Source organism: Myotis nattereri (genome assembly GCF_964212035.1).
Source record: "Myotis nattereri genome assembly, chromosome: 13".
NCBI classification, from domain to species: domain Eukaryota; kingdom Metazoa; phylum Chordata; class Mammalia; order Chiroptera; family Vespertilionidae; genus Myotis; species Myotis nattereri.
Window position 1 is genome coordinate 51,421,455 of NC_138088.1, and position 12,313 is coordinate 51,433,767.

The 12,313-nt window shown below is 49.2% G+C and overlaps 1 protein-coding gene across 22 annotated transcripts in view; it reads left to right on the plus strand.

Moving 5' to 3' along the window:
* TCF7L2 (transcription factor 7 like 2) overlaps positions 1-12,313 on the plus strand; it is a 197,184-nt gene that overhangs the window by 153,379 nt on the left and 31,492 nt on the right. For 2 of the 22 annotated variants that reach the window (XM_081104666.1, XM_081104667.1), the window contains exon 1: positions 1,504-1,590. The exons of the other annotated variants lie outside the window; for them this stretch is intronic. In XM_081104666.1, coding sequence (XP_080960792.1) covers positions 1,588-1,590 — 3 coding nt within the window. In that variant the 5' untranslated portion in view covers positions 1,504-1,587. Of the gene's footprint in view, positions 1-1,503; positions 1,591-12,313 lie in introns of those variants that run through there. 22 annotated transcript variants of the gene reach the window in all.

The following is a 12,313-nucleotide window of genomic DNA, read 5'->3' on the forward strand; positions in this document are numbered from 1 at the left end:
GCATTTTTTTTAAAAAAATTTCTAACCGCCACCATAACTAAATAGCTTGAATAGTACATCTTTTTTTTTCTTCTCCTTCATACATAATGATCTCTACTTCATTAAAAGCGTATTAATCTGGCTCCCAGTCTCTTGGGAGACACCTTAAGATGATGATATTGTGGGGGTTTTTTTTTCCCCCCGAATTGTTTAAAAAAAAATTCTAGCAGATTTGGTCCCTGTCAGTCAGAAATAATTGTGTTCTTAATCTTGTCCCTGATGGATGACTCGGAGTTCAGCAACGGGCTGGCTCCAATGACAAATACAATATTAATATTCATTAACTGCTTTGACAATGCTAATTTTGATGCAGTAGTAAAGGGCCTTCCAAAGTTAGCGGCCAAAGCATCAGAGCTGCGCAAGGTGGCAAGATAATTTGTGCTGGTTTGCTGAGCTGAAGGCTTTTAAAGTCTCTAGCAAAAAGCTAGGTACCACAAACAAAAAAGAGAAAGGGAAAAAAGTTCTGAAGCATTGGAAGGCAGGGCTGCGGAAATAATACGATCACAGTCCGCTAAAAAATTTGACACCTCTGATGCAGTTTCTTTGAGTGAAATTTCTACAAAGTTGCAACAAAAAAAGCATAGCATGGTAAGTCAGCACATTCTTGATTTTGTTTAATCTTTTTGATCTTTTCAATTATCGCTATTTGAAGATCAATAGTCATTTTTTCCTACGATGCTTAGAAGACGCGCAGCGGTGGTTTAATATGTGTTAGGACCATTTGCTTTTAAAGGAACACATCCACAAGTTTCGGTAGGTTTTTTTTTTTTTTTTTAAGTTAGTCATGAAAAATGTTATACAGTAAATTGTTCTGAATTCTTTTACATTTTTGGTGTTTTGAATGGTCTATTTTGGCGTTTGTATTCCCTCTCCCCCCCCAAAAAAAGAATTCAGCAAGATAATTAAGATCTGGTTGTTGTCAAGAATTTCGAGGGACTTTTCAGCCGGCAAAAAAAAAACAAAAACAAAAAACTTAGGAGTGAAGTGGTCCTCTAACTTTATCTAAATTCAGCCAGTTTTCCCCTCTTCTGTCTCCGAATGGCATCCGATAGCTGTTAAAGCTTAACTTCGCTGGAGAGCCGCAAGCCACTACTTTCACCAACTTAGGTGAACTTCTGTGGACTATTGAAATTGCCTTTATGTTTGCCAAGTCGGCAAACAAAATATCAGTCTTTGTTCTTTTGATTGAATGCTGGGTTGGAGGGTGAAAGAAAAAAAAAAAGAGTAAGAAAGCCCTGCCTTTTTTTTTTTTTAACACCCCCCCCCCTTTTTTGGGGGGTGGGTTGTTGTGGAACCGGGGGAGCGCCCATTATTGTGCCCTTCCCTATCAAGCGAGATAATTCTGTGAATGGGACTGTGCGTGAGCATCCTGTCTGGCGGCGCTGCTGGTGTGCGCGGCTCCCCTGCGCGGCGGCGGCGGCGGCAGGGCGGGTGCTGCCCTCCAGTGGAGCCTGCGGCCGGCGCGGGCCCGGGCGGGCGGCCATCGGGGCGCCGGGCAGCATGCCCGCGGGCCGGCGGCGCGAAGGACAGCTCCGCATCCCGCTCTAGATGGTAAGCGGCCCCGCGGGGCGGGCGGCCGGGCGGGCGTCCGGGCGGGCGGGCGTCCGGGGCGGTGCGGTGGCCGGGGCGCCGTATCCCCGCGCCTGCCCGGCCGGTCCCGCTAGTCTCAAGCCCTTGCATGCTCTCGAGGTTTGCTGTCACTTTGCAGTAACTTTAAGATTGATGCCCCTTTGCCTGGCAAGCTGCCCGACGGAGTAGGTTTTTATTTTTTTCCTTTTTTGTAAACTCCCCTTTAAAAAAAAAAAACAACGAAAAAAGAAAATGACTCTACTTTTTCATTCCAAACTTTTAGCCTGGGACTACAGGACCCTGCTTTATTATCCTTGGTAAACTCGGAAATGAGCGTTTGGGGAGGGGGTTTCGTGTCTTTTCGCCCACCAAGTCACAGCCACAAACGCTCCACCCTCCTGCCCTCCCTGCTCTCTCTCCATCCCCAAATATTTTCTAAAGGGTCTGATTTTTTTCTACTTTTCTTATATTTTCATCCATTTCCCCCTTCCTCCCATCTCAAACTTATTTATTTAAAACAACAAAACAAAGTTTTGCTGATGATGTGGGTGAGGACCCTTGGATGTTAAGGGACATCTGTTGCCTTTATTTCTTCTCCACATGATCGTAGTTTCATGCTGTAAGGGAAGGAAGCTCTCTCTCTCTCTCTCTCTCTCTCTCTCTCTCTCTCTCTCTCATTTGGGAAAGTTTTTGTTTGTTTGTTTAAAAATCCCACAGAACTTTACAGCATTTGATCACCTTCTGATTTTCTTATGGAAATGTTCTAAGCATGTGCATCCCAGGGTCTGGCTGGGGCTGGAGCCACGGGACAGCAGATATCCGGAAGCAGGGTCTTAGGAGGAGTTAATTTGAAGAAATTCACGAGATTTCCCCGTTCTGGTGAAGGAGGAAGAGGACGAGGTCTGTCTGGAATGCGTTGCCTCATCTTGCTGTTTTCATGCTCCCTGCCTTTGGAGACGGCCGGAAAATAGATTCCGAGCCCAAGTTGCGCATCCTGTTGGCTGCACTTTATAAGTTATTGTTGCTGAGTGGCTGGGAGCTGTCCATCAGTGGGGAGGGAACTCGCAGTTGACTTAAGAAATTGCATGTGTGACAAAGGCAGCTGGCCGAGTGTGGTGGTCCCCGTGAATAGAGGGAGGGGAGCAATTAGGGGGCTGTGTGGTTGGGGCTTTTTACTTGTCAAACGGAGGCTCATTGCTTTTGTTGTCGCCATGTAAAGGGAAATAGCAGGGTTTTGTTTTGGTATTAAGGGCCTTAAAGGTTGCTGCCTGACACTTGCACAGAGGCCGGAGAAGTCCAGAACATGGGGCCCCGGAGCAAAATTTTTAAAAAGAAGAAAATGAAGAATTCTCACTTTTTTGTTGTGTTTAAGCCTGTCCAGCCCTTGTAATTTTTTTTTTTTTTGGGGGGGGGATGAGGTTATTAACTTGTCCGGTGTATTAACAGATTGCTTAAAGACCAACGCCATGGCAACAGTCCTGTGGTGGGCTTGGAGATAAACATCTGGGCCGTGGGGTTGATAAATTAAAACCATCTCCTTCTCTGTTAGCTGTCTTGCCGCCAGAAAAAACCAAACCTTTGCCACTGGTCTTGCTTCCAGGACACAGGTTCAGGATGCCCGGCCGAGGGGCGGCAGGGGGTTTCTTACCTGCATGCAAATGGGGTTGTGTGTGTGTGCTTCTGAAGAGGGGGAGAGGGTGCAGAGATTCAACGCTGGGGCTGGAGAGGCATTCTGGGCGAGTTTGGTCCTCTGCAACTTTCCTCTGGCTTCAACCCCTCCTGGAGCCGCCACCCTCCCCCCTCCCCTCCTTCGCGGAAAATTGGACCATTTCAGGCTGTGATGTCTGAGTCTCCCAACTCCAATTAGCTTAAACCCACACAAATGCACCTGGCCCTGGATCCTATGAGAGCCCCAGGAAAAGTAAGTCGGGTTCGTGGGGTTCAGGGACTAGCATGCTCTCTCTCTCTCTCTCTCTCTCTCTCTCTCTCTCTCTCTCTCTCTCTCTCTCATTCTGGGCAAAGCTCACAAAACTCAATAGTCAGAAAGCAAGTTAGTGTTCCGACTCCTGGATGCCAGTGAACACAGGAAGCTTGTCCTTCTGTTTCCCGGGAGGTCGGGACACTCAGGCACAGTCCCTTACTCTAGGAGCAAAAGACGGGGTGTGTGTGCGTGCGGCAGGCAAGGCCCTACCAAGTGTCACTCCCGTGTCACGGTGACAAGAAAATATACTTTTCTCCTCCCTCCCCCTCTCCCATCGCAGCCCTCTCCCTAAGAAATTTGTTGTGAGGGATTTGACAATGTCGCAGATAAAGTGCCTGCCTCCCGCCTCGTGCTGATCATTCTCCCTCATGGCCGACCGTAATTTCTTAGTTACTCTTAGTGGTGGCTCTGCCCCTGCTGCCCAAGGTAACGGGTGAGGGAGGGGGCCCTGAGCTGCCTGGGAAAATGGGCCTTCCCCCTTCCTTCATGGATTTTGTAGTGGTACAGATCAGAAACTAGAAGGAGTTTTTAAATGAAAAGCCCTTTAAAGTAATATAATCTGCAGCCAAGTGAATTGGTTATTAGGTTGCCGTTTGTTTAGTTTTTATTTTTGTTTTGATTTGGCTTTTGAGAGATGCACGCGAAGGGGGAAGAATTAACAAAATAATGATAGACAGTGTGAATGAGAACCCTGAGCATCTGGAGTATGCCAGGACAGAAACCTGGAGCCATCTCCATCTTTTAAGATGTTTTCTTCTTCTTTTTTCTTCAGCTCTTTAAGTGAAAGCAGTAAAGGGAGGGGAAGCTGGGAGGAAGAAGAAAAGTGAGAAAAGCAGTAAGGGAGGAGGGAAAAAAAAAGCTGGCCCAGTCCCATCTTGAAGGTACAGAGAAAGTTTTTGTGAGGTGGAGAGAAAGAAAACCAAAGCTATTATGTACCCTAGGGATGCGATTTTAGTGGGAATGGAATATTTGAGTGGGAAGGGAGGCACAGTGGCCTCCGGGCTCTCTCTCTTCCAGCAGTTGGGCAGTTGGCACCTCAATTTGAATTGCTGGGTGAGTAGTGGTGTGTGTGCGTGTGCGTGTGCGTGTGTGTGTGTGTGTGCGCGTGTGTGCATGTGTGTCCGTGTCCTTATTTATGGTCGTGACCATTAAACCTCTGTGCTTTTTTTTTTTTTTTTTTAATTTAGACATTGGGAAAGAAAAAACAAAACGAGAATAAATGGTCAATTCAAGCTGTGCCCTTTTGTGATGCACTTTTCATGGCAGTTTTTGGGGGAGGGGGCGAAAGGGTTAAAAAAAAGATGGGGTGGAGAGAAAGCTTGACTTTCATCCCAGTCCTCAACAGTTCTGTAGCCTGGCAGGTCCCGCTCCCCAAGTGCAAGTGCACGTGAGCTGGGATCTGGAAAGGGGTGGTGGGCTTGGGGTTTCTTCTAACGAACAAATGTGGTGTTTTATTTTTTTCCTTCACTCACCAGGGTGGGCTCCACTGGAAGAAAGAGAAGGAAAAGGGATACTGCCTCACAGAGGACCGTACTTTCTCAAAGCTCGGACATTTTTCCTTTTCTTTCTTTTCCTCCCTTCCTCCCTTCCTTCCTTCCTTCCTTCCTTCCTTCCTTCCTTCCTTCCTTCCTTCCTTCCTTCCTCCTTCCTGAGCAGTAAGGATTTTACAGTAGCAGCACTTGTGTACACTGTGTATTTTGGTTTCATATTTAATGCTGACTCTCTGTGGCTCTGTCTTTACTTGTATTTCTCTTCCATCTCCAAATTTAGATGCTGGCCTTATAGGCTACAGTCTTGCTCGTGGCGTTTGCATTTTCTGAACTTAATACGAAATGTGTTCTGGGAACCTGAGCAAGAGGCCGGTGGCCGCCCGCTGTGCTCACGCTGCTGGTTAGGAAGACGGCCTTTTCAGTATCAGCCATGGGCTTAGGAGACACTGCACTCGGCTGAACTGATGGGCCAGACCCTTTGTCACAGCTCTAAGGGCTTCGTTCTCTGGAATTTGGAGGTGGTTCCTTCATTATTTGAAGTAATTATCTTCATCGTTACTGTTGTTATGTTTGTTGTTGTTGAATGGCCAAACACAGAAACATGTGCCGTGGCCGATCGGCTCTTAGATCCAATATCTTGGGGAAGAAGGAATGAAGTAGACCACAGATTCTAAGAGTCCTTATGTTTTCAAAATCATGAGCCCTGTATGTGGTATTAAAGTACAAAGAGGTAGGTCAGTTCTCCAGTCCCGCATGAAGGAATGGCAGATGTAGTCTTGGTGTTCCTTTCTGGTTGCATGTAAGTTTCTAGTTCAGTGTAGGATTGAGAGCTCTGGGGAGGAGCCTGCAGGCTGGCACTGCAAACGGGTCCGTTGTGTGGGTGCAAATTTCCCACCCAGCACAGTACCCTGTTTCCAAGACTGCCGAAAGGTTCCAGATCTCTCCTGGACTCAAATTACTTGGGTTACTTAATCCTGGTCCCGCGGCTTCGGAGATGGTTAAGTCTCCATTCTCGATATCTTAGAGGAGGGGAGTTCCTTTCAAAGGGTAAACTCTGGACTCCAGTGATACAGTTATTAGGATCTTTGTATTGTCACTTTAGGCCGCTGCATCGGCCTTTTCTGGAAGCAACAGAGCCTGCAACCTTATATTCTTCGGGAAACCTCCCCTTTGTGGTTTGGGGCTGGTAGGGGGCCCGGCTGCGCTATGTAGTGGAATTCTTTCCTTCTGTCATACCTGGGACGCGATGAAACCCTGCCATGCCCTCCTGATCACATACATACTTCCACACACATTGGAGGATTTTTTTAAAAACTGAACTTTGCCTGGGTCACTCACTCCCTTGTTACCTTAAACTTCTAGCCGGCCAGCTTGCGATCAGAGGGAGGAGGAGCACTGGGTCAGTCCTCCTCGCCCCATGGCGGCTCTGGGTCCTTCTCACGTGTGTCATTTATGGGGGCTGTGGGTGTCCGTTGAAGGATGCCCATGTTGGGGACACTGACGGGACAAAGTGGAGAGAATAATGCAGCTTGCCTTTGCTCTGTCTGCCTTTCAAGTCTGTGTGGGATTCCCGCGGAATCCAGAGTTCCTGGCTCTTGGGCCACACGCTCTTTCCTGGGGAGAAATCTACCTGCTCTCTCAAGGAAACCACTGTTGCTGGAGCTTTTACCAGACTTCGTGTAGCAGGCCTGGCTTTCAGATGCAGAGGTTTAGATCGGAAAGTTTGGTCCAGGGTGAATGTGAAAAACGGAAGACATTTTTTACACAGCTGTTCGTTGTAAATAAATTAAGAGAGGTGGGATCGGATTTTGTTCACTGCTTCTTTCTCAAAATCCCCAGGATGTAATAACCATTATGTACTTACAATTTATTCCTAATCAAAATTGGTGATTTCCTTTCCATTAGTTTAGGATTCTGTAGATTTTGGGGTTGTTGTGTTGGTTTTTTTGGGGGGGGGAGAGGGAGGGGCGAGTGGCCTGGAATTCATTATTTTTTTTTAAAGTTTTCAAGTTGAGCCTTTTGGGCTTCTTCATTTGGAATAGGTTAGCTTTGTCCCTGGCACTGCTTTGAAACAGCCGGGCCCTCGTACCCAATTCCCACATCTTCTCTGCATATTAGGACACTTCACAAGGTTGATTATGTTAACACTAATCATTTCATTCCCAAGTAGGAGAGACATATCTTGCGGGAAGGTGGAGATTGCAGATTTCCTGGGCAATTTCTTAGTGGCCAAGTGGCTGGTTCTATATCTCTGAGACCTGGTGGAGGGTGAGGACAGCCAGGGATCCCCGTGGTGCTGCCACACCCCCTCCCTGATGCCTGCCAGGGATGCCTGGGATGCCCTGGCTTGCTCCTGGAGGGAGGCCAGCAGGAAGCAAACACTGGGACTCACTGGTCAGGGGCGAGCCTGGACCAGCGGGCCAAGACTGTCAGCTTACAAGTGCTTTCAAGGGTAGTGGGGGGTGGGGGTTACAATAGGATGCTTTCTTTTTATTGGGAAATAAATGAGAATGAGTGGAAATAAATTAGGCTTAATGAACTTAACTAGAAGTAATTGTTCAAGAGCCTGTGTGAAAGCACAGCTTTGCTGGGCTGGGCCTTGGCCTCTACGTTCACAAAGCCAGGCAGCTGGAGCACATCTTTATTCTCCAGGTTAAAATAAACGTTCCCTGCGTGCACCCCGCCCCCCCCCACCCCCCCGCCCCCCACACACACCTCCTGACCCAACCCACCTCTCCCTTCCTCCTTTTTGGGGATTAAGAAAAGGTTATTAAGAAAAGCTGAATTTGGCCCCCTAGACCCTTAGGGCTTGACAATGTGGTGTGTTACTAGCTGGGTTGTTACATTATGGAAGGGGCAAAAGGAAAAAAGAGAAAGGCCAAGGGCTTAGGATGGTTTGAGTTAGTTCTATGTATATGCATGTGTGTGTGAGAATCTGGATGAAAATTGTCTGCACGTTTATTCTCTCCCTGCCCGCCCCGCTCCGTCATTTCCCTGCAGGAAGAATTTTAATGCCCGCGTGAGTGCCTGAGAAACTGTGAGTCGGCAGAATTTTGTCGTTGGCAGGGAGCATCTTCTCTCTTCCCCTTCTTGCTGTCTAAATGGATCTGACTGGGGAAGGGGGAGGAGCCCGCCATTGATAATGTACAAAACACATAAGCAGCACCCCAGCGTGTCAGGCTCCCGGGGTCACAGACCTGTGACTTGGCAGCCCTGTGGCTCCATGATTCCTTCGCAGCTGGGCCAGGGGCTGTCCGCTGGGTGCTGAGGCTGCAGGGGTGGGGGAGGGAGGTGCTCCTGTCTGCATCTCACTGCAGATCTCCTTTCTCTTAACTACCTCATTTCTCCAAGCAAACCTCGAACCCCGTGAAGCCTTCTCCTTTTTATTTATTATTTTCAACCGGCAGTGCTGTAGCTATCAATAGACGTCTTGTCCAGGGAACAAAGCGCCATTAGCCGGGGGCGAGGCCTCCGAGAGGAGCTTTGTCCTCCTGGGAGTGAACCCCGGGCTCTGCCCTAGATGGGTCCTCGCTGGCTGGGCTTCTGATAGCTGTGACTCCGGAGAGAGGGTAAAAGGATGAAAGAAACCCGTTTGGCCCAGGGTGGAAGTGTGCCTGCCACCCTCCCCTCTGTGTGTGGAGGAGGTTTGCAGGGTACAGCAGCCAGATGCTCACCTGATACGTTGGGGTGGGACTGTGTGCACAGGCCTGGGCCCAGGTTGCTCTGTGTGTCTCCTTGAGGTGGTTGGAGCAGCTGCAGTGGTTGCTAGTTTTGGGGGGTAACGGGTTGTTGAGGTAGGAGGTTTACCTTTGCTGACCATTCCTACCCTCTGGCACATCGTCTGAGAAAAAAAAAAAATAGGCCTGCTTGAGTCATCAAGGGGTTGTTGATGAGTGAGTAGCAGCCCCTGGCTCAGCCCCAGCCCCTCCTCTTCTCCAGCACTCCCAGCACCCCATGGCTCCGGTGACGTGCGACACCTATTAACATGTTGCTGGTCGCCATTGGCCTCGGTGCAGCCATAGTAAGTGGCATCTGAAAAGTGCATTGGAGATGAGCCATAAACCCAGGGTGAACAGTGTCCCCTCCTGATGTCGATTTCAGAGCCAGGGAGGGCTGGTAACCTAAGACCCCCGAGACCTTCCCCATCCCCCCGGGGGAGGGGACAGGCTGACAAATGCTCCTCTGTGCTGCTTTTGTTTTATTGTGCTGGGCTCGCAAAGGCGCTTTCTGGCCCCATTTTTCTTCTGCAGAAAGGGAGAGCAATAGGGGAGCATTGAAGAGGAGGCCGGCAGAGAGGCCGGGGCTAGCAATGGCTCTATTTGTTTCCAGCGTCCGTTGATTAATAGGTTGCGAGGTGAATGGCGAGCTTTCTTTCCCGTTGGGTTCCCCACAGTTAGAGAAGGTTGAGGGGTTGGGTTAGAGGAGGGCCAGCAGGGGACCTAGAGGGCCTGAATCAGTCTTCCACTCGCCAGCTTCCTACTCACGGGCAGCGCTCCGGTGGGTGTGTGGGCGCTGGCGACGAGGGTGGCATGGCCAAGTTGCAGCACACCATGCTTCAGGGTTCTCGAGAGGTCAAAGGTCAGCCACAGGGGCGCCTCCTCCGCGCTGTTCCCACTGCAGTTGGATGAATACTTCGGGCGGAAAAGCTCTGTGCTCTTCAAGGGCCGATGTAAGACCCTTTCCATATAATTTAACTGTTCGATGCTCAGATCCCATAGAGCTTAGTGCACAGACCCTGGAAGGCATTGCTTTTGGGTAACCACGTTTCTCCAGGTAGAAAGCAGAAAGCCCCAGCGATGGGAAGGCAGACGAGGATTTGGGTTCCTTTTACGGGTAAATAGGTATTGTTTGCTCCAGTTAATGGGTTCAGTTTTTGAGCTGACTTTTTTAGTGTCTGGTGAGCTGGAACCTACCACATAGAATTTGTTTCTGCCCAGCTGGTGTTGCTCAGTGGATTGGGCATCATCCCATGGACCAAGAGGTGTCCTGAGTTTGATTCCTGGTCAGTGCACGTGCCTGCATTGCTGGCTCAATCCCCAGTAGGGGGCGTGCAGGAGGCAGCCGATCAGTGTGTCTCTCATCCATGTTTCTGTCTCTCTCTCCCTCTCCCTTCCTCTCTCTTTCTCTGTCAAATTAAAAAAAAAAAAGTGTTTCCATCACCGGAATCCTGCTGCCGCTCGTCTATATCATAGAAGCAGAAGCATCTCATTACATCTTGACGCCCCTGCGCCCCATCATCTGCCACGTGCTGTACACACCCCTTGTAAACAGACTTGGAGCCCTGGGGCCAGGGTGTCCTGGCTGCAGCAGGGAGCTGGAGCCTGTCCTAACTTGGGGTGTCTGGATGGGTATGCAGGGGACGTGGTTTGCTGAAACTGGTCTAGGTTCCAGAGGTTGGTAGGTAGGGGTTTGGGGACAGTTCCCGTTGTGTCCAGTAGGGAAGACTGGCCCAGGTTGAGCTCACGGGGGCCAGCTCACTCCAGCACGGCAATGAACCCCATCCCGAAGCCGGTCTCTGCAGCCCCTGTGGGGGGTGGGGGGGTGTAGTCAGGCAGGTGAGCGCCTGAGACCTGCAAACACCACCTTCCAAGGCCTGTGAGTCAGGACGGATTTCTCACCTATTAGGTGGAGTTAATCACAAGTGCCAGCTACTTCATGGGGTTGTTGTAAGAACTTCATAGAATAGAGTGTGTCACACCCAACACAGAGGCGGGTACACAGCCCAGTCTCCCGAATGGTGCCAGTGGGGACTGTGCTGGGGCTGACTGGGCGGCTTCAGGAGCTGCAACTGGCCGGTGCTCATCTCCCCTGACCTCCGCCCAGATCATCCGGACAGGAGTTCTAGGAGGTTCCATGGTGTGACTGTGTGTGGGCAACTGTGACCTAACTCCCTGAGCTTGTGTGGAATACTTCGTGAAGGTCTCCTGTTTTTGTGGCTCAGAGATTCCGAGTGTTCAGCGCATTAAAAGGGTTACATACCAGTAACCCCGACTCTCCAGGTAGCTTCCCGTGACTGCCACCACCATGACCTTGAAACATCACTGAGGGCAATGATTTTGTCCCCCCCAGGTAGTTTAGAAGCCACATTTAATACTTAGATAAAGCAGTTACCTGAAAGGCACCTGGTTTTATGTTGCAGGTGTTGACTTAAGCACTGGAGTCTGTGTCAAAAGATAAAAGGGTGAGGTGCTGCTATTTCAGACTGTTTGTCCCATGGACCCTCCGAGCATAAATAGTTACTTTAGTTTAGATTTGCTGCCTGCATTTCTGGAGGGTTATCGGTGTTCCTCCCCCAAGAAAGGTACTTCTTACATCTGAATTTTCTTAGGGCGATACAGTTTTGAACCCAGCTCTTAAAAGACCTTTTTAAAAGTGGGAGTGGTTTGAAGAAAAGGTGGGTGGTTGTGTGTTTCATTTCTATCAGCTCTGACTTCAGGGCCCTCACCCTGATGCTGGAAGGATCTTGGTCATCTTGAACTGTTTATTTCACCTTCAATTCTTCTGTGACAGTCTTATTTATTAGCTTTGATAAAGTGACTATTTTTTCCAAGGGAGATCGTAAAATACATACATTTTTTAAAAGTATTTTATTGATTTTTTACAGAGAGGGAGGGAGAGGGATAGAGAGCTAGAAACATCGATGAGAGAGAAACATCGATCAGCTGCCTCCTGCACACCTCCTACTGGGGATGTGCCCGCAACCAAGGTACATGCCCTTGACTGGAATCGAACCTGGGACCCTTGAGTCCGCAGGCCGACGCTCTATCCACTGAGCCAAACCGGTTAAGGCAAAATACATACATTTTTAATTGAATAGCATGCTTTTAAGAAGGCACCTGAGGATAGGTGGTATAAAACTTGCATACACTCTTGCCCCATATTGAGCATTCTTACCTTTGCAGTAAGCACCGTCTGTGGCTGCGTGTTCCCCGTGAATCTAATGAGAAGAGACGGGAGGGGTAGTGAGCCTCATCTTCCTCATTAGACAAGAACATCCTCTTGTCAAAGCAACCCAGGTGCAGGAGGCCCATGGGAGTTAGGCCCTAGCTTTTGCATCTATGACCACATTACTCATCATTACCGTTCACGGGGTGGTGTTTGTCAAAGCTTCCTTTGCGTTGCATGTGCAGCTCTGTGCCAGGCACTGTGCTAAGCACTGTACGTGCAGGGTCTCTTAATTTTTACAAATCTCTGAGGTAGGTACAGTTCCCACCTGGAATTCACAGAGAAACGG